Source organism: Nelumbo nucifera, chromosome 2 (assembly GCF_055504915.1).
Source record: "Nelumbo nucifera cultivar China Antique chromosome 2, China Antique-T2T, whole genome shotgun sequence".
NCBI lineage: Eukaryota > Viridiplantae > Streptophyta > Magnoliopsida > Proteales > Nelumbonaceae > Nelumbo > Nelumbo nucifera.
Window position 1 is genome coordinate 4,205,172 of NC_142650.1, and position 22,053 is coordinate 4,227,224.

Here is a 22,053-nt window from a genome sequence, read left to right on the forward strand (position 1 = left end):
TGGACCTGATTCATGTAATAAATTCATATTAGGTAGAATTGGATTGAGCCAATATCTGATCCATTGAAATAAGATAAAAATATAGGTATCAATGAACCAAATTTAGATTATAATCAATCTAAATTAAAACAAATTTGAACAGATTTAACAGATCCAAAATATTTATTGGATTGGACTAGTCATGGTCCATTTATAATGGACTCACATTGGACGATACCGAATGGGATTTTACCAAATATAGTCCAATTAACACCCCTATATATTTTGGTGGGATTCATTGAATACGTGGTGATTATCTGGATGAACCAATCTAGTCCAATTAAATGGACTAGTCATGGTCCATTTATAATGACTCATGAGTCATGAATCCGGTTTCCTCATCCAGAGTCCTGAGTCCAGACCCCTCCACCACAAAAAACAAAGAAGGTAACCTAGCTATTACAATTTAATACGACATTTCCAAATTCCAACCACTCATCATTATAGCAACCAACGGTACTGTCGGTTTCTTTCCAAAATCTGCTCGAGTAATTACAGGTGTAGGTGTAGACGTTCGATCCATGAAAAGCGAAGGTGACGGTTCACTTCCGGAAGATATCAGAATTAAGGACGGTACAGCGCCATAAAATTGGAGAAACAATACGAACAGGAACATTGTAGTTGTACCCGCAGTGGTAGCTCACCAAGTGTTTGATGTTTTGTATTCAAAACAACTGGGACCCCCATCCAAGGGAGCGATAGAACTATATAATCAACGGGACGAATTGGCACGATCCTTATTGTTTTATATTTTGCAGGCCGTAGGAAGTAGTTGTTTAGCAGTTGAGGTACCTCTGGGGTGTGGGCCGGTTGATATCATAAAACCCTAAGCCGGGTGATATCTGCTCTGCCGGGAGTGGTTTTCCGGTGTTTTTCCCTCTTTCCCAAACAAACAGTTTAGGGTGCAATTTTATCGTCTTCAACTTTCTTCATCTTCTGGTACTCTTGCTGAATCAACTAGCAATTCTGGGAATGGCATCGAGGGAAATTTTTGCCGGGATATTTCTTTTGGTGGCTCTTTACTGCGGAGTAGACCCCTTCAAGCATAGTGCCATCTCCGGTTTCCCAGAGTTCGAAGCTCACAAAGTGGATTTGCCTCCGTACTCGGAGATTCCTGCCGAGAGAGACAGAGAAAACCTGCTGCAAAAATCAGATATTTGGTCTTTCAACCAGGTTCAAGCGCCTGAAAGCGTGGTGTTCGATTCTCTAGGTCGAGGGCCATACACAGGAACCGCCGATGGTCGGATTGTTTTATGGAACGGCGAATCGTGGACTGATTTTGCTTTTACTTCCCCGAACAGGTGAGTGGAGTGAAGTTTGAGTTTATTTGCCCTCTGATTTTTGCCCATTGGTAAATTTATAAATGCCGCAAAGATATGATACAGGACGAACTTTGACCAATCAAAACCCCATGAATCTTGATGAATACCATCTATTGATGATTAAGATTTATGATGACGGTTGATTGATGACAAGTTTTTCCTATATCGTCGGCGTCGGCGCCGGGGATGGAGGAGGAGGAGGAGGTGCAGTATACGAAGAGGACAAGGTCGAGAGATGAGAGGGGAAACAATTTCGTTTTGGTATTTTGGAGCTAACGGGATAAACTAACGGTAACGGTTGTCCCGTTAGCTCCGCACGAGTTCAGAGGGGAATGCGTGTGGGAGGACACGCGGCGAAGCCCTATCGTGTGGGACTGGGACGTTTTTGGGGCGCAGATTTGAACTCCTTCTGTTCTGAACCCCCTTCTCGTTGGGGTCCCGCGGCCCGCGGGCCGCCGTGAGAACCAGTATTCTCTCTTCTGCGCGTAAGGTGCCCCACCCCTCCCAGGTCTTGAGTAGCAGAACCGGATTCCTGAACTGAGTCACAGTTCTGTTTTATATTTAATTTTGTAAATACTTAAAATGCTTACTGAATGTGCATTTCTTTTATGATAATTCTTTATTGGTGTCAACTCTGAATCGATTTGGATTCAGGTCAGACTTGTGTAACCCGAAGCCGTCCATCTTTAATTACTTGAACGATGAGCACATCTGTGGCCGCCCGTTGGGGCTTCGATTTGACAAGAGAACGGGAGATTTATACATTGCCGATGCATATTTTGGATTGATGAAGGTCGGCCCAGAAGGTGGGCAGGCAACACTACTGGCCACAGAAGTCGAAGGGATTCCGTTTGGCTTCACTAACGATTTGGATATTGATGATGAAGGGAATGTTTATTTTACGGATAGCAGCACCAAATACCAGAGGAGGTAGGTGGCAGCTTCTTTCTTTCTTGCATGGCATAGATGTATGTTGCAACAGGTGGTCTGATGTGATTTGAATGAATTCTGGCTACAACATGCTTTCTCCCACTTTGCAGGAATTCAGTTTGCCGGAGGAAAGATTGGTAATAAGGGTTGGATGCAGAGCTCTGTGATGTGCATTTAATGAAACTTTATATGCACCGCACAGTGTTCGATTGTGATTTGTGAAGTTGGGTGTTTTAAATTGGAATTCTTGATTAATCCCGTCTCTCGTCTCAGATTATTTTGTTTTATACAAGTTAACAATGTTTCTAATTAACCTGGTCTTAATTTTCAGGAACTTTTTGTTGCTAGTTTTCTCCGGTGAGCCTGATGGGAGGCTGTTGAAGTACAACCCAGTTACAAAAGAAACGACTGTTCTTGTTCGGAATCTCCAATTCCCAAATGGGGTCTCCTTGAGCAAGGATAAGTCCTTCCTTGTTTTCTGTCACGGACACCCTGGCAAGTAAGTGCCCTCTCAATTCAAAATGCATTTTATCAATTGAGCATTTCTCAAGTACTATGTCTGAAATTGAAAACATTGCATATTTAAACCATAACGGCAGAACTTACCTGGACGGGGTTGATATGGGTGGTGATCACGTTAAGAGGCCCATGGCTTAGGAACACGACTTGTCGACTTTATTGTGCTTTGGACTAGGAGGGTGTCCACTGTCCACAGAGGAGAGTGCATGACTGCATGTCATAATTTGTGATAACGGAGGTGCACGTTTGTATTGAAACCAGGAATCTTTACTATGGTCATTGAGATTTGAGACCCGTTGAATCGGTGGCAAGGTCTACCCCTTCGGCCTTCGCTGAGTTATCGAATTTGTTTATTTTTTACTTCATGGGGAAGTTGCTATACAACTAAGGATAGGCAGTAGCCAATCCCCGGTACCCATGAGTCCATGACTCCACTAACTCTGATGGAATGGGATTTGATACAAGTCTCCGCTACAAGCCTACAACTAGTTAGATAACTTGATCCTTTGATTCAGATGGTTGACCACTGGTCCATCCTTCAATAAGAAAAAATGGTTTTTAAAACATTGATATAGTAACTCTGTGGACCAAACAGGATGGTCAATCTATCTATGAAAACCAGGAATCGATAGGTATTCCTGATCCAAGTTTAATGAAGTTTTTTAGCAGTCTGGATCTTCTACCCACTAGACACTATAGCTGTACATTGAGAATATCTCCTGTATTTGAATGTTACCATTAATAGAGAGATGATCCTGATGAACACCTGCAGTGTTTTGTGGGTATGATTCCTGTGAGTAAGAGATCTGAACACGTTTTTTAATGAATTAATCGGACTAACTGCCCTGTTAATCAATAAAATCGTAATTTATTAAGATTCTGGTTTTTAGTCTTGCCCAAATCTTATAGCGTGTCAAATTTACTGGATTAATCGAACCGATCAGTATATATATTTATATGTATATTTTTAATATATATCACATATTTTCTCTATATTATATATAAATATATATGCATTATATATATAAATATATACATATATTATATTTATAATAATTATATATTATATATCATTTATTATTTATAATATAACATTATACATATATTTATATCCAAAAAAGCCGAAGAATTGAATTTGGTTTGTGAGGCTGATGTACTTAGAAATCAGCAACATACCGTGGTCTCTGGTGAGTGGTGATCAAGCTGAGACTGTGGTTCGTGAAGATTGCAATTCTATAGCAGTAGTGTGTTTCTCTTCTTGTGAGTTGGAGCAGCATATAAACAGTTTGGAATCCGTCTTTTATTGTCAGTCCCAACTCTGAGGATGTAGGTGGACTTAGACCCGGATAGTGCGGTTTTTGATGCTCTGTTGAAAGTCTTACCTCCCTGGTTGTAGAAGGACTAAAGGCATCTCCGAGTTTTACGACGTGAGAAGCTGCATGTTTAGCAGCTTCAGCTGCTTTGGTCTTGGTCTGAGTTTCTTGCGCCTCTTGGCTTCGGTTGTATTCTGGTTGGACTGTTCCTTGGTGTCCTTATAGGACTGGATCCAGGTCTTTTAGTATACAACTAGTATGATTTTCTCTGGTTTTTAATAAATTATACCTCTATCTTCTCTCAAAAATATTACTCTCTAACTCTCCTTTCTCTTGACTTTAGATTAATGAGATATTGGTTGAAAGGTGACAAGGCAGGGACGACGGATGCATTTGCCATCCTACCTGGATTTCCAGACAATGTGAGAAGCAACGACAATGGTGAATTCTGGGTAGCAATTCACAGTCGTCGGACTATGTATGGCTATGTAAATGGTCTTTACCCCAAGCTGAGGAAATTTTTTCTCAACCTACCGATTTCAGCCAAGCTTCAGTATCTGCTGACAGTTGGAGGCAGGCCTCATGCTATGGTTATCAAGTACAGCTTCGAGGGGAAAGTCCTGCTGGTGTTGGAGGACAGTCAAGGGAAGCTAGTTAAAGCAGTGAGTGGTGTGGAGGAAAAAGATGGGAAGCTATGGATAGGGAGCATATTGATGCCTTTTATTGCAGTTTACCATCTCAAATGAGGTAATAATGGGTTTACTTCTTTTTCTGATGAGTGATTAATTGAAATTATCCATCCGTGTTGGTAGAAGACACTAAGTTGGCCTTGTTGCTCTTACATAGGCCTGGCATGTTTACCTGCCATTCTCCTATGTTGCTCCTGGTTTCTAGTCTGAGTAGTAGAAAGTACAAATATAACTAGTTATGCATCCTATTTTATTGTCATTTGATGATGCAAGGGAACACACAAGCTGCTAAGCCTGCTATTTTATTTTGTCTTGATAAAAACTGAGATAGAACAAATCCCCTCTCTAGGGGTATTTACGGGTTGGTTCGGTTCGATTGTAAGCTATTAGGTCAATCGAACCAATCTAGTCGGGTTGAGGAGTTAGACACCCAGAACCGATCAACCATTTGTGAAAATCGGTCAACTTGGATTGCATCGATTTGATCAGTCGGTTCAAAAGATTTAAACTTGTAAAATTAAATTTAAAATTTTAAAAATTACAATAATATTACTAAAAAATAAATTAAATTTTTTTTAATTTATAATTTATAATATAATTGGTTTTGATTGATTTACAAATGAGTAAACTGAAACTGACCAACTCAGGTCTAGTTGTTCATCCGTTTCATGAACAGTCCTACCCCAAATCTTTAATTAACATGGTCTGTGGACAGAGTCTCAGACTTAACATGCATGACTCTGGAGTAGGCAAATAAGTAGTCTTCTTTAGTCTGTCTTTTTTGGCCATCTTAGATTGTTCTAGATCTGGTCCTGGTCCTATAAAGGCCTTATTGGTCGGGTTCTCTTACTAATATTCATTGATAATCCATTTATCTGATTGTGATATTATCCGATTCCATTTGATTTAAATCTATATATTTATACACGTGTAAAATTTACATTACATCTATTAGTAAAATTTATATCATTACTTCAATTTTCATAAAATTTATTTTCAATGCATTTTGCTAATGATGTTCAACAAATATTGAACTCATTTTATCAATCATATATATTTTGGTCATTTTTATTTTTGTTTATTAGGCTCAATTTGAAAAGAGTACAAATATTAGGGTTGCAAATGGATCCGATCGGATTCGAATCAGAATATATTTGAATCTGATCCGACACTGTTCATGTTGGATTCAATCCGATTTCTGATTGGATCTGATAGGACTCAATTTGAATTTGAATCCTATCAGTAAGTCGGATCTTCGGATTGGATCCAATCTGACTTGTTTTCTTTAAAAATTAATAAATTCTTAAAAATTAAAATATATTGATTTAATTAAAGTAAAAATAAAAGTACAAGTATTTTTTAATTATTTTTATCATATATACATGTTATTTATAAAAAATAAATAACATAACAAAATTATAACACACACACACATATATATATATATATATATTGCATCCCTAACAAATACAATATGTACATTGCAAATACATAGAAAATAATACAAAATACAAGGTTTTGTACTCCACAAATTTGTATTTGTACTCCTTCCAAACTGAGCCTTAGGCTGTCTTTGGTTGCAATGCAAATAAATCAAATGATTTGAGTGTAAATTCTGACATATTTTTGTTTCAAATTTTAGCTTTTGTTTGATTGCAAAATCCAAAACAAAATTAAACAAGAAATTGCATTTTTTACATTTGCATTCTTAGGCATTTGTACTCGTGCAAATAAATTTGCACTGCAACCAAACACAATGATATTCAATAACCGTATCAAATTTAGACTTTGCTTATTTCAATTCGATTGGATCCTTTTGCAGTTTTAAGAATGGAAAACATCTTCTGAGAAGTACGGATACATACATGCAGAATTCTGAATTCCAGCCCCCCCTATTATTGGCCCTCTCCCCCCATAAATCACATCGTGTCCGTGAATTTAGCATTAATTCACGGTCAGGATGCATTCCCCTTGTACATTGAGGCTATAAAATTCTGATCTGTGGTATCTAATCAGCGTTTTATCATACACACGATGCAGAATTCTGAATTTCAGCCCCCCCTACAACTAGCCCTCTCCCCCCTATAAACTACATCTTGCCCGTAAATTTAACATCAATTCACGTTCACGTTCAGGATGCATTCCCCTGTACTTTGGGCATAGTAAATTTTGATCTGGGCTGATTGGTACAAACGAGCCCGGATCCCACCCACCTCATGGTCCCAGTAAACGATCTATTGTTCAAACGAGTCATCGCAGCCACGTGTATACGGAACATCTCATCATGATTCATGAAAGACAGGAAAAGATATTTTGTAGCAGTTTATTGGGATTAGATCCGAACTAACAATTTTGACATGGATTGTTTTCGGAGCCTCTGGGAAGAGTTTATAAGGCGCGTCCCATGTGCAGATCTCAACGTGCATTAAGAACATCTCGTCGTAATTATCATGTGAGATATGTTGGGATGCTGGCATGGCAGCTCCCTTTCTTTAGACGTGTTTAAAAGACAAAAAAAGATATGGATTAGATAGCGTGTCATAGAAAGATATGATATCGAGTGTTTTGACCAATCAAAACCATTCATGAATTTTGATAAATAACACTTGATCGGCTATTAAGTTTATGATTCCAGCTGATTGGTTACATATCATATTTTTTTCATATCATAGTTTAACTTTTTTTTTTTTAACATTCTGTATAACACGTGATGACAGGTGTCCAGACTCCAGATTTCAGAAAAGGCAAAAGAAACAAGAAGAATGATCGTAGGGTTGAAAATTAGTTGGTGGTCGATCGTAAAGGTATTGACAACTGATCGGTTGGTTGATATCAAAGCCGTCCGCAACGATTTTACTAAAAAATAATAAAAACAACTGAAAATAATTGAGAGGAAAAGGGGGAGATAAAGACGCCGCTTGAAAGCTGCATGCAATCTCTCCTGCTTCGTTTCATTTCATTTTATTTATATTACTTATTTACAGTGGAAAAATAAAGAGAAAAGAAAAAGACTATTTCACACCGAGAGACCCCGGCGCTGCCACATGCGAAACGTGTTAAGACATCCGACCTCCCTGACCAACACTGCTGGCACATACGACACGAACTTGAAATCTTAAAGGTATAGAAAGTATGATAGGAATAGGATAACGACTTCCCTTCCCCTCCCTCCCTCCCCGGCGAAAATATATTTGCCCTTCTCCTTGGTCCTTGCCTCCTTTCTTTTCGCTTTGTTGCATTATTACTTGATGATGAACGGTGATGGTGGAGTCAGTCAGGGTAGTTTATGAAACGAGCCGGCGATCCATTCAAAAGTCGTCGTCCTCCTCTGTCGGTCAGCATTAATTACTATGTTCGTCTATGCTCCTTTCCCACTACCATGTAAAAGGGTCAAGAAGAAGAAAAGATCTCGTCGTCTTCTCTTTCATACTACTAATTGGTGGAATAGTAATAGCTTAGTCGTCGGAATTGGAGAGCATCCTATGGATCATTTGCTTTGTTTCCGCCTCGGCAACCCGATGCGCTCTGCTCCTCGCGTATGCTTCGAAGAACTCTTTGTTCTCTTTTTCCAATTCTTTCCACACTGCATTTACATAAATTTTAGTAATAGATTAAATAAAGCACTGTACTGCGTGTGTGTGGACCTGTGGAGAGAGAGAGAAGAAGAAGAAATTATCGCACCAGTAGAAGTAATTACAGGTTTAATATTTGCATGTTTAGAGAGGGCTTCTATGCACTCTTCTTTGGTCATGTAGAACAGGAGACACTTCTCTATCAGATGTTGCACCTACATCGTCATCATCAGTAGTCCATTATAGACACAAACAAAGAAGCATGATGGATCACAGTAAACTCAAAATCCAAAAAGGGAACAAAGGAACTTAATTTGTTCACCATGTGAATATAAGAAGCAGATGAATCCGCCATCGTTGCAGAGTACGTACTTTTCAGGTGCAAAGGAAACCGAGAGAGGAGATTGGAGAGGAAAGAAAGAAGGAAACCAAGAGAGAGAGAGATGGAAGGAAAGAGAACGAGATCTACTGTATGTATGTGTTGTGAATTGTGTTGGTCTCTGAAGTGTGCACGTAACTATAAAGGGTCATAGAGGGGTTAGGAGACAAACTTTGGAATAAAAAAAAAGAATGCAGTAGAGAAAAAAAAAAAAAAATATATATATATATATATATATATATATATATATATATATATATATAAAATAAGAAAGGGGCTGGGGCCAGGAGTCCCACGTGGGCGATAGATGATAATTGGTGGAGAGGAGATTAGGAAAGATTTGTAAATGGCCAATCTTTTATCTTTGTTGCAATAGGTGGACAGTGGGCGCCACCTTCACGTGAAGCGTGGCTCCTCGGCAAAACCGTCCAGTCTAGTCAGACACACTCAGAGTCAGAGCAGGTTCCTTTTACAATCAGAACTTATAAGAGTCGGAACTCGGAAGCCAAGCTCTCTCAACCTGCCTTACCCAGTTACCCCTTCTCCCTTCTCCGTGGTAAGTGGGCCAGATGGTAAATTCTCTGGCTGGTTGTAGACTAGACTAAAGGGCCCACTGACCATTTTTTATTTGTCGCTAGTCAAGTACTAACATGGTCATCGAAAAGGAAGTCCAACCAATGAACCAAATAGAGAATATAGAATATGGTTCTATATTGTATACGGCAAATAAAACAAGAAACTAGTAGGAAAAAATTACCATAATTGAAAATTATTTGAACGTCAACAAGGAGACCTCTAACTGTATTTGTTATAGGGCACGTGACTGATTTGTCTTCTTCTCTTTCATTGACCAGTAATCTAACACTGCAAAAGGTTAAAAGTTAATCGTCAAGCATTCCCCACGATACAAAAAAACAACCAATAATAGACGTTGTTATCAAAAAAAAAAAAGCCCCAATAATAGACGCCAGCATGTAAACAAAATAGATTACGTTGCATCCAATATTTTGATGTTACATTCTCACTTCTCAAAATCGAAATTAATCCGCCCCTACATCACACCCCTTAAGGCCTTGATCCTCGTTTTAGTCCTGTCAATCCCCAAATTTCTTTTTTTTTTTTTTTCATTTTAAAGATTTCAAGATGAGTTGGATGGGAGTATCAATCCAAATCCATTGATTAATAGTTAATACAATGAGAAAGTGTAGAGCCGATAAGTAAAAGAAAACAGATATTAGAGTGGCCCAATGTGGGTGTAGGCACGAAGGGTGATTCAAAGAACATTATTGAGATGAATGAACTAGTAGCTGTGATGGAAATCAGATTTTCATTCCCCCACAAAATTGATCCTTACACCCACCCACTGCAGCCGTGTGCATTCCCATGTTCTCAATATTCGGCTGCAAGAGGGCAAATTTTGTGAGGAAATCCAATTCCACTGTGATGGTCACTTTGCGTCCCTTCAAATATGGTTGTGTAGGATCAAAACTCATCTCATGTACTCCATGCCAAGGCCTGTGGGCTTTCACGTGCCCCTGCTTTGACCTCACTCCTTAAATCCCATTGTAATACTGGTGGTATGGTAGTGAATTAGTGATGTTTCACCTTGTGCTTGTGGTGCCAAATTATTGCATAAGCGAAATCCATGCAAATCTGTTATGTATATACCTAGCGAGAAGGAATTTAAGCTTCCAGATTGGTTAGCCAACATATATATATATATATATATATATATATATATATATATATATATATACCTAGGGAGAAGGAAATACAGTCAATGATTAAAGAGATGATTGATGGAATGTTGCTGTTTATATAAAGGGTAATTTTCCAATATTCTTTATAAGAGATAATTAGATGCACGGGTTTTATTAAACGAAAGCTAAATAATAGAAATGGTCAATTACTAAAATACTCCTTATAATTTCATGGATTTATTAAAATCTACCTTATAGTTAAAATTTTACTAAAGCATCACTTATAGATGATAGTGGAAAATGACAATGTTGACCATAATGTTCATTTAAATAAATTTAATCAAAGGAAAATAAAAAGAAAATATCATTTTTTTCCTTTATAAGACACGGGCAACCACTATATTGGTTATATTTGGTTAATTTTGTTTTCTATATAAAAAAAGTGTTAAGGGTATTTTTGAAATAAAAAATCATGGGTCTAATGACAAAACAAGCACTCCTTAATGAAAGGTTGGTTAAGTAAATACGTTGTAAAATATATGGGATGTTTAAATAAAATGAAAACTATAAGGTAGGTTTAAGTAAATATGTAAAAGTATAAGATGCGTTCTAGTAAATGACCCTAATAGAAACACATAAGAGTATACAATTGTTTTATTTTTTCAACTTTTTAAATAATTAATAATTATTCATATTTTATATACTACTTTTAATACCTTTTTTATAATACAAAAATAATAATAATTAATTTCAGTTAGGTTTATTCATCAAACTGATGAACCCGATCAACTCGATCTGAGTTGGTCATTTTCTAGTATTTTAGGTTGGATTTGATTCAAAAATTTCCCAATTCGACCAAGTTGGATCAATTTCACTTTGGCTAATTGTAAACCAACCAAAATCGAATGACCTAACCATGGATATATATTAATATTTTATATTTTAAATATAATTTTTAATATAGAAAAGTGGGAAGTTTCCCATATTTCTTAGTCTAAAATGTTTTATATCATAAAACCGATAAAACTTGAGTGGGTCAATTTTCACAAAAGGTCAGTCGGTTTCAGCTGACCAACTCCCCAACCGGACCAAGTCAATTTGGTTGGCCAAATAGCCTATGACCAAACCGAGCCAAACCAACTCATCAACACTCATAATTTCAGCTAAATTAATAGTCTCATTTCTAATAAATAACAATAGTTTAATCTCCAATAATTATTGAAAATTTATAGCAAACATACACAATTATTGAAAATATATTGATAATGAAAAAAATACAATAAGTACTAAAAATATATTGACTTAGTCAATAAATAGTATAATCTCAAATAATAGTTTAACCTCTGATAAAGATTAATCAATAAGTAATAACAAAAATACAATAAATTAAATTTTAAAATTTCAATAATAGTAGTTTAATCTCCAATAATTATTGAAAGTTTTCTGTTAAATAACAAAAAATAAATAAATTTATACATAATAATTGAAAATACATTTATCACAAAAACAATAAATAGTTACTGAAATACAATAAATATTAATTTTAGTATATATAATTGTATAACAAATACATATGAAGAATTTAAAATTATTATTAATAAATATTAACTTTTTTGAAAGTTATTTTCTCAAATTATTTCTTGTTATATGTGAACTTAGTTATTTACAATATTATGTAAAAATAATAAATTATTATTAATTTCAATATTATGCTATAATTATTTTTCTACTTTTCAAAAAAATTTTAAATTTATTACAAATTCTTTATTTTAACTATTTAAAATCTATTTATGTTAAATATTCTGTTATTTAAAATACCCAGTTATTTAAATACTTAATTATTAAAATGCCCAGTTATTTAAATACTTAAAAACTAGTTATGATAAATATCTAGTAATTTAAATTTTTAAATAATCTATAAAATATTTAATTTTTTTTATTTGAATTTTATTTATTTAAGCTATTACATATTTTTAAATGTTTGAAAAACATTTAAATCGACGATCTGGAAAAACATAATTTAAATTTTTAGTACATAATTTCGTGATATATTTTGTAAAAATATAAAATTATTTATTAGCTAAGTTTGTTATTTTAACTATTTAAAATATAGTTATGATAAATATTTAAATAATCTATAAATTATTTAATTTTTTTTTGTTATTTGAATTTTATTTATTTAAAGCTATTACATATTATTAAATATTTGAAAAGCATTTAAATTGATAATCCGGAAAAACATAATTTAAATTGTTAGTACATAATTTTGTGATATATTTTGTAGAAATATAAAATTATTTTTTGTGCTTTTAATAAATATTTTAAAGTTATTATATAATTTTGTCAGACTATTTAAATAATTCTTAACCTTTTTTAATCCAAACTTTCTTTAGATAGATATAGATAAAAAGTAGGAGAGAGGATAAATAGGAATTAGAGATAATTTAGGAGAGAAACTGTCTACTAAATTAGAGATAATTTTGGAGATAAATAGGAATTATATATAATTTAGAAGATAAATAGGAATTAGAGATCATTCTGGAGAAAGTGGGGGAGGTAGTTTAGGAGAAATTTTAGGAGAAGAGATTATTTAGGTTATTGGGAAAGTGCATCTCATTGTTTGTTTCAAAATGGCATGGAATAAAAAGAATAAAAAATTCAAAAAAAGGAGAACATATATATATATATATATATATATATATATATATATATATATATATATATATATATATATATATATATATAAAGCACATCTTCCCACATTTGAAAATTACTTAATGACAATAAAATCTTCAATCAAGGGAATGAGAAGATTAGAACAAGAAAAAATATAAATATGGGTTCCCATCAAGAGGAACGGGACCTTTGTTCAGAAAATAATAGAGAAAGAAGGCTCTTAGAAAAGAAGAAAGTACATATACCAATATACCATCCACTCACGAGTAAACCTAGCTACAACACTAGTCTTCAAGTTTTTGTAGGATCCTCCTTTTGATCAAACTTTCTAAGCCCATTTAAGCAAAGCAATTTACACCATTTTTTAAAGCATGGGAACATGCCATCAGAATCTTGGCTTCAACTCTAACACAAATATTCAAGTTACATGAAATATACCTACAAGAGAGAATGGTAGGCTTTATCTCATTCGCAAGAGAGTTCCAAAAGCAAAGAGTTAGTATTCTATTTATTTCAAATATATGAAAATTAATTTATTTGAATTTGTCATCACTTTTTCTTGTATTTGAATTTATACACAGAATTTCTATTGATAGTATGTTACTAATTTTTGCAATTAAAAATAGTAAAAAGTTAATTAAATGAATATATCATAGCCTTGGCCACCTTAGAGTTGATTTTGAGCCCAATTTATTAGATGAATTGTGCCCGGGCTTAGTAAGGCCCAACCTAACTTGGACCTTAATTCTTACCTCCCATGACACAATGCCACTCTCTAGATGGGATCTCTATAGGCAAAAACTTTGTGCACACTCTAAAAGCATGGGGATTCAGCCACACACTCTAACAACAAGAATTTAAGGGTTTTCAATGGTGTGTATCCATCTTTACTAATATGCAATGCACTAGAATGTATCTCTACACTACCACATAGGATTCCAACTAAGAGCTTGGCCATTGGATTGTTTCTTCAAATGGATAGATGATGGAGGAAACATCCAATGGGTAGAATATATCTCTACACTGCCACATAGAATTCCTATTTAGAGCCAAGTCATTGGACTATTCCTCACCCCTTGGATTATGTTTTTGGTAGAAAATAAAAATACTTTATGATGGTTCTTACTCAAAACAGGCTCAACCAGATAGAAAAACCACATTCAACACCACCTTAATCCACTATAGTGGAGACTATAGAATCTAGGACTGATTACTTCGACCCTACCTGAGCAATTGTAAACAAAATCCTATTAATCTCCTTGGTCCACTTTAATTGGCTAGAGATCAATGGGTTTTGAGACAAACAAATAAAAGATCCATTATTAGTCAAATCCGCATATAAACTTGATACCGTCCCAAGTCGAGCTAGATGAGTTGAGGCGGCTCGAGTTGGTGAGCTAGATGAGTTAAATCGGATCTAATAACGTTTAGTTTGGAAAGACTCCCTGTGGAGAAAGACTCCGACACTCAAAGTCGGTAAGGTTTAGTTTGGAAAGAGTACAATATACAAATATGTACAATATAAATACATACAAAATATAAGATTTTGCACTCTACATATTTGCATTTGTACTCCTTTCAAATTAAGCCCAAGTGAAAGAGGGGGTATCAACTGGACCATGTTACACTAAAGAGCTGAGTTAGCTGTATGAGTTGAAGAGTGATAAAGTGATAAAATGCTTAAGTTGAAAGAATAGAGACTCTTACCTTTGGTGACATACCCTTGAATTCACATCTGCACCCCACGGAAGGTGCCCCACAAATGCCCCATAGCATATCCCAACTATGCATTGGGAACATCTCCCATTAACAACTTTAAGAGATGCTTCCAATACACACTGACATTGAGATGTGCATGTGGGGCATTTGTGGAGCACCTTTTGTAGGACATAGATGTGATCTCAATACCTTATGTAGACATTTGGAGAACCATCGTACCTCTTATTGGTGGGACGCATGTCATCATCTCAAACAGTCCTTGGTGAAGTCATTCCTTGATGTGGCCTAAACATTTCATCATGGGTTGGGTGTATCGTATTATATCTTTTGAAAAAGATATGGTCCCAAATGCCTGTTTCCAGATGTTTTGAAATTCCATTTTTTTAATAATAAAAAACATGTTTTTAGCTTTCCAAAAACCAAATTTTGAAAAAAAAAGTATTTTGACCGTTTCTAAGTACCAATACAATATGACCAATATGTGTATCATATCAATACTTGGAACCTTTGTAAAGAGTCTACAGATCGTGAGCATAAACAAACTTATCTGATCCAATCCGATTTGAATGTTTTATCGAATATCCAATTAAAATCGACTAACTAAACGGATTAACTTATCCTATCCAATCCAATTGGCCAATTTATTAGGATGAAAGGAAATATTCGAATCCAACTTTAGATGGAATTCAGATTCCAGTAGTCTCTGATCCCACTTATTTGCAGCCCTATGTACCCTCACCTCAACTCGATGTAGTGCCTGTGCCCTTGTCTAATACCTCAGCCCAAGTTTCCCTTAATTTAATCTGTGATGAAGGAACTCTTAAGAATGACTATGGTACTTATGGAATATTTGTCTTATTGGATAATAACTGGAAATTTTCATGTGCTATGGGTAATCTGGTTGAAAATATGTACGACTCAATGGAAGCTGAACGTGTTGCAGTTACTCAAAGCCTGCTTTTTGTGACGGAGAACCATTAGACCAGCCTCACTATATATACTGATGCCAAAGGGCTGGTTGATGCCGTGGAAGGCGCTCTGGATTTTTTTTACTGTGGTCTGCAGCACTATTTAGACAAAATTAAAACTCTTATTTCTGGGATCTGTAAATATTTTATATGCTCCAAGGCTTGCCCATCCACTTTATCGATGGCAAAAACTTCAAACCATTTTTTTTTTGTAGTTGGGATAATATTCCCAGCTGGCATTTTAATTTATCAAAAAAAAAAAAACTCAATGTAGTGACATAAAGTAAGACCACAACAATCCATGAAAGGTAGGGGTGTAATCGAACCGAATAGCTAGCTATTCAAGTTTGGCTCGCCAAGGTAATACTAGGCTCGAATTCGGTTTGGCTCGAGCTCGATTTGAAAAAAAATGTTTTATAAAAATATTTTTTATTTGATATTTAAAAATTAAGAATTATAATAATTAGTGATTATTATATATAAAAATAAAAAATATTATATATAATATTTTTATATTATTATTATTATTAGGATAAATTACAAAGACCCCCTTTGTATCACCGTGAGACAAAGATCCCCTTCCCCAATTTTTTAATCCTCATACTACCCTTATAATATCTGCGGCGGCGGTAGCTGTTGCAGCGGCAGCGGACTTCCTTGAAATCCTCTCTCTTCTTCTGCCACCTTCCCAGCCTTGCGAGGATTGCAGCAAGGCTGGCTCTTGATGCCAACAATGTCCGATCAGCAATCGGAGACAGGATTTCAGTTATCATGCAAAATTCAGCCCTCATGCTCGTTGCTTGCACAGTTGGGTTCATTCTGCAGTGCCGACTGTCCCTCGTCCTCATTGCTGCATTCCCTGTTGTTGTTGCTGCCACCGTTTTGAAGGTAATGAACAATTCAAATAAATAGATTTCCTAGGCGCGTTCTGCTGCAAATTATATTGTATACATCAAAATCAGAGCCAACACCATAAACTAAGCAACATAGATTAAAAGCAAATGAAAAACCAAGACCAATTAATCCCTCACTAATCAATCAATCCAGACCAAGCAATTGAAGTAGATGAAGCGAACGCAGTATAACAATTTCATTGCAAACCAAGTCGAGAAAGACAACAAGAAACCTACTCCACCTTACAATGAAAACAACCATATTCTCTCATATCCGAAATCCTAATTCCTTCTTTCTCTTTTCAAGACGAAAAGATTCCAAACTAAACGCAGGGAATCCTGTATAATCAGGAAAAGGGAAAGGGTTTCTTTTCCTTCCTCTGGGGGAAGCTTTTCTGGGTTAACAATTTAGCATTCACTTGGCGAGCATGTGCTGTTGAGCCTGGTTCTCCTGCTACTGTTGGTAGTTGAATGGCCTCCTAAAGAGCATGATGCATGGCTCGGGACGATGGATCGCGTAGTGAACCCATCCTCGACTCTGCTGAACCCCGATCGCCCTCCATTCATTCTGATAAACAAAATACAAATCAACACTCATTTTATGCTTTCCATGAATTCTTTGAACCATGTCTTCAATTAGATTTGATTCTTCGTTGTTTCTCGTTCCTATTTACTTCAGAGAGAAGACGATTCTTCGGCAGCAGTTTGGCCACTTCAAAGAGGAAGAACCACATGCCTGACAAAAGACACAATCGAAGAAATTTATGTAATCCTGGTGCGTAACTAACCATAACCAAATCGCGAAAAACGTAAAATGGATTAGATTTCTTCATGATCCCAGAGAGGAATTTCGATACCTGTATTCGTAAGTGTCGTCGAAGTATTTCTCGGAGTACTGGATCTGGCCCATATCTATTTTCTTGGTTCAGTCCTATTTTAGTCGCTAGTGGAGGAGAAGAGGCCAGGAAACAGAGAAGAACTGACTAGATCGGTTTATTGATTTTGGGAATCAAAGAGGGAAGAAAGAAAACACAGTGAAGAAGGAAGATGAAGCGGGTGATGATGAGAGCAAGGAAGAAGAAAATTCAAAATTTTCACCTAAAGAAGCTCCGTCTCCGTCTCTCGATTTGCTAGAATTGAGGGAGTGTGGATTCTATCTATAAGACTATCAATAACAGATCAAAAAAGGGTTCTTCGAGAAGCTACTGAACCGTTTGGAACTAGATACCAAATCAGAAAAATGCATCCAGGAGGCCCTCGATCGTGCTTGTTCCGGGAGGACAACAATCGTGGTTGCACATCGGCTGTCAACGATAAGGAATGCCTATGTCATCGCTGTGATCGACGATGGGAAGGTGGTGGAAAAAGGGTCTCACTCGCATCTCCATCTGCAAGGAACGGAAAATAGGGGAAATCGGAAAGAAGGGGAGGAGAGAAAGGGGAAGGGGAGAGAGGGGGGGTTTTAGTCGTGAAGAGTTCGGCTCGTGGCCACCCCTAATGGAAGGTCGTGATTTTACAGTTTTATCCCAATGCTAGCTGATTTCTTCTCCCCTATAAAACAAAATATAAGGAGGGATAGGCTTCTAAGATAAATACAGTGATTTAGTGAGGTCAGGTCCTCAAGTGAAAAAAAAAAAATACAAGGAGGTCCTTATAACTTAGTAAAGAGAAAATTCTACTTTAGTACTTTGAACTTTGGGGGTAGGGGTGGCAACGAGCTGAGTTTTTCATGAGTTGTTCAAGTTTGAGCTCGAACTCAAAGTTTTTGTTGCAAAACAAAGTACAGAAGGGGGGTTTTGTCGCAAAACAAAGTACAAGAGGGTCTTTATTATTATTATTATTATTATTATTATTATTATTATTATTATTATTATTATTATTATTATTATTAGCTATTTGAGTCGGCTTGCGAGCTGAGCTTTATTAGGCTCGAGGTCGGTTCAAAGCTTAATTGAAATTGGGCCGAGCTGAGCTCGAGTAGCTCGTGAAGAGCTCGGCTCGTGGCCACCCCTAATGGAAGGTCGTGATTTTACAGTTTTAGCTCAATGCTAGCTGATTTTCTTCTCCCCTATAAAACAAAATATAAGGAGGAATAGGCTTCTAAGATAAATACAGTGATTTAGTGAGGTCAGGTCCTCAAGTGAAAAAAAAAATACAAGGAGGTCCTTATAACTTAGTAAAGGGAAAATTCCACTTTAGTACCTTGAACTTTGGGGGTAGAGGTGGCAACGAGCTGAGCTTTTCATGAGTTGCTCGAGCTCAAGCCCAATTCAATGGCTCGATTATGAAACGAACCAAACTTGAGCCTAGTAGAGCTCGGCTCGTGAGCTTCACGAGCCGGTTCGTATATATATATATATATATATATATATATATATATAATACAAATATTATAATTATTAATTATTATAATTCTTAATTTTTTAAATATCAAATAAAAAATATTTATATATATAATTTTTTATTTTTATAAAATATTTTTTCTCAAAATCGAGCTCGAGCTTATGAATTTTTTACTCAAGCTCAAGGTTCTGGCTCGAACCGATCTCGAACCTTGTAGAATAGTCTCGAGTTGAGCTCGAGTCTCGTACTATTCGACTCGAATCCACCACTATTTGGGGTAGTGTCAAGTTAGTATCCAAACTTTCAAACGTGTCACTACAATACCTAAACTTTCAAAAAGTGTCAAGTTGGTCCCTACCATTAACCAAGCATTAGTTATCTGATCATGTGATGACATGTGTAATTTAATTTTTTTTAAAATGTCAAAACTACCCTTGCATTATTCATGTTCATCGGAAATAAACTAGCCTTCCTTCTTCGAAAGAATCATGTTATTCCACAGAATCTCTGGTATCTGGATTTGTCTTCCAATGAAGCGAAATCCCGAATAACTTCTCTGCAACATCCAGGCTTCAACTCATCAACCTCTCGTTTAACCGGTTCACCGGAGAGATTGGGATTTCAACAACTTCAGTACTACTTGTGGCTAGACTGGAATATGCTGGGAGGAACTCTGCCTTCCGCACTTGCAAACTGTTCTTTGCTCATGTATTTGAGCATTCAAGGCAATGCACTTCGAGGTATAATTAATTAATACCTTCGGCTATAGGAGCTCTTCCTAGACTTCAGGTTCTCTCGCTTCAACAAAATAACCTCTCGGGTTCGTTGCAATGTTTCAGCTAATCCTCTATCTATGCGAATCATTATGCTTGGATTTAATGCCTTCACGAGCCTTGTTCCACCATCAAAGGCGACATTAGTGCTTTGCAGTTGTTAGATCTTCAGAACAACCAGATACGTGGGGGTTTCCCGCTCTGGTTGACGAATATGTCGACCCTGACAATGCTGGATATATATTTCCGGTAACTCATTTACCGGCCGGCACATTACCAGCGGAGATCGGTAACCTCTTCATGCTAAAGGAGCTGAGACTCGCAAACAATTCATTTAATGGTTCTGTTTCCGGTTCCAGTGGAGATCGGAAAGTGCAGTTTATTTCCGGTTCCAGTGGAGATCGCAAACAATTAATTTAATGGCGTTGATCCTTTGTAAGTTTGTATAAATAACCACCTATTAAAAAGGTATAAATAATAACTCATTCTTCAATCATTTGATTTCAATTGTTAGCATTTAGTTGTAAAGAATGCGTAAATCACTAGCTATCATTTATCTAATCATGAATATGAACTACAGGCCGATTTTGGATAATACCCATTGTATGGCTACTGACAAGGTCTTGACTATGTAGTTTGGTTTACAGGTAAAAAAAATGCAGTCTACCACTTGGCAAGGTGGAATGAATTGTCCGTAATTTGTGTTAACCCAGTTATTAGGTCCAATGTGTCTGCACCGTATGTGTCCGCATTCAACCGGCAACCTATTTATTGAACATTCATGAATCAAGAAGACAATAATAGCGTTACATGCTATCGGCTTCGAACCTGCCCACGAGAATTCTGCCCATGTTTATTGGAGTCATACATGGAGAATATCTCATCCTCTGCATAGTATTATGTAGGGAGAGATATTCCTAATTCACGGGGGTAGTGTATTATGGGTAGGCGTGGGCTGAGTTCTGGTGCACTGATGATCCTGACTCATCAGCTTCAGTACTGTTGTAGCCACAATAATCTTAGTTCATCCCTTTGTATCTTTTTTCTTTTTCTTCTTCCCACCATTGAGTGTTTTGGAATTAGCAAAGTTTGATCATCTTGGATACGGAGGCAATGGCATGACAGACATTGGCACAAGGCTTACAACTTAACAAGCATCCCATCTTCAATGCTTAAGCTGCGTTTGGAAACCATGCAAATAAGTGTGAATACAAATATGTAGAGTGTAAAACGATTTATATAAATTGTAAAGTTGGGTTAGTTTTGCATTGATAAATTTAACTTCTTACCAAAATTTTGGCTGTAATGGATGCAAATACAAATTCCAATAAAGTATGTCTTCTTTATCATAAGCTCACTTGAATGGAAATTTACTTCTTTTTTATTGATGTATTTTTACATTTTATTATCAATGTAAATATGCATTGGTATGTCATTTGTCAATGCAAAAATGTAGTGTTGCCAAATACAGGCAAAAGTGAACTAGAGTGTAAATTTACCCTAAATCGGGATTTACACTCTATTTGCATTGTTTCCAAACGTAGCCTTAGAGTTGTGCATGATGGGCGTCGCCATGCATATCCCATGATTCCTAAAGCTAGCCAGAATCTCTCCAGTGAACCGATTGAACAAGAGGTTGACGAGTTGAAGCTTGGATGTTGTAGAGAAGTTATTCGGGGTTTTGCTAGAGAGTTCATTGGAAGACAAATCCACATACCAAAGGTTCTACGGGATAACACAGAGATTCCTTCGGAGAGAAGAACGAAGGCTAGTTTATTTCTAATGAACAGTCTCAAGGTAGAAGACAATGAATAATGTCTTTTTTTGAAGGATAGTTTTGATATTTTTAAAAATATTAAATTGCACATGTCATCACGTGATCAAATAACTGACAGCCGATTAATGGCAAGCAACGTTTTCGAACCGCCGTTGACCTGGATGGTTGGACCATTTGGCCCGGGAACCATCTAGGCAACCAGTTCCGTTTTACCCAAAACCCAGAATCTGATAAAAAACCATTAAAAAAGTCAACAAACCGTTGACCCAGGTGGTCGAACCGTCGACCCGTTCAACGATTTTTAACCATTTTTTTAAATTATTTTATCAAAACAGGCCATCCATTCAAACCAAACGGTCAGACCATTAACATAAAAACCCGTGGTCAGAACGGTTCCGTTTCCGACTCGTTTTTTAAAATGTTGATGACAATCAACTTAAC

At 36.2% G+C, this 22,053-nt stretch overlaps 2 protein-coding genes and 1 long non-coding RNA gene across 5 annotated transcripts; 1 reads left to right on the top strand and 2 right to left on the bottom strand.

Moving 5' to 3' along the window:
• The first annotated feature begins 292 nt into the window (after positions 1-292).
• LOC104594626 (protein STRICTOSIDINE SYNTHASE-LIKE 3-like) lies at positions 293-7,831 on the top strand. Its single transcript, XM_010255007.3, has 5 exons — positions 293-1,340; positions 2,016-2,291; positions 2,623-2,790; positions 4,467-4,870; positions 7,530-7,831. Exons 1-4 carry the CDS (start codon positions 1,012-1,014, stop codon positions 4,867-4,869), a joined length of 1,176 nt encoding a protein of 391 aa, XP_010253309.1. The 5' UTR covers positions 293-1,011; the 3' UTR covers position 4,870; positions 7,530-7,831.
• A 136-nt stretch (positions 7,832-7,967) lies between these two features.
• On the bottom strand, positions 7,968-8,934 carry LOC104594625 (uncharacterized). Its single transcript, XM_010255005.3, has 3 exons — positions 8,707-8,934; positions 8,494-8,599; positions 7,968-8,395 (listed from the first exon to the last, which is right to left on the bottom strand). The coding sequence occupies exons 1-3, from the start codon at positions 8,737-8,739 to the stop codon at positions 8,268-8,270; spliced, it is 267 nt and encodes an 88-aa protein (XP_010253307.1). The 5' UTR covers positions 8,740-8,934; the 3' UTR covers positions 7,968-8,267.
• A 7,393-nt stretch (positions 8,935-16,327) lies between these two features.
• Positions 16,328-18,958, bottom strand: LOC104594627 (uncharacterized). 3 transcript variants are annotated; one of them, XR_016082022.1, is made up of 3 exons: positions 17,577-18,241; positions 16,858-17,455; positions 16,328-16,757 (listed from the first exon to the last, which is right to left on the bottom strand). It is a non-coding gene; the product is annotated as an uncharacterized LOC104594627 (long non-coding RNA). The 3 variants fall into 3 exon arrangements; XR_734756.3 differs by having other exon boundaries at positions 16,962-17,455; positions 17,577-18,240; XR_734755.3 differs by having other exon boundaries at positions 16,328-17,455; positions 17,577-18,958.
• Positions 18,959-22,053: the final 3,095 nt, after the last annotated feature.

Excerpts from the sequence above, each read along its gene's own strand:
- LOC104594626 (XM_010255007.3), top strand. The coding sequence starts at position 1,012 with ATGGCATCGAGGGAAATTTTTGCCGGGATATTTCTTTTGGTGGCTCTT. Across the intron at positions 1,341-2,015 it reads GCTTTTACTTCCCCGAACAG|GTCAGACTTGTGTAACCCGA; the intron begins GTGAGTGGAGTG and ends ATTTGGATTCAG. Across the intron at positions 2,791-4,466 it reads TGTCACGGACACCCTGGCAA|ATTAATGAGATATTGGTTGA; the intron begins GTAAGTGCCCTC and ends TCTTGACTTTAG.
- LOC104594625 (XM_010255005.3), bottom strand. The coding sequence starts at position 8,739 with ATGGCGGATTCATCTGCTTCTTATATTCACATG. Across the intron at positions 8,600-8,706 it reads CTGCTTCTTATATTCACATG|GTGCAACATCTGATAGAGAA; the intron begins GTGAACAAATTA and ends ATGACGATGTAG. Across the intron at positions 8,396-8,493 it reads ACCTGTAATTACTTCTACTG|TGTGGAAAGAATTGGAAAAA; the intron begins GTGCGATAATTT and ends ATGTAAATGCAG.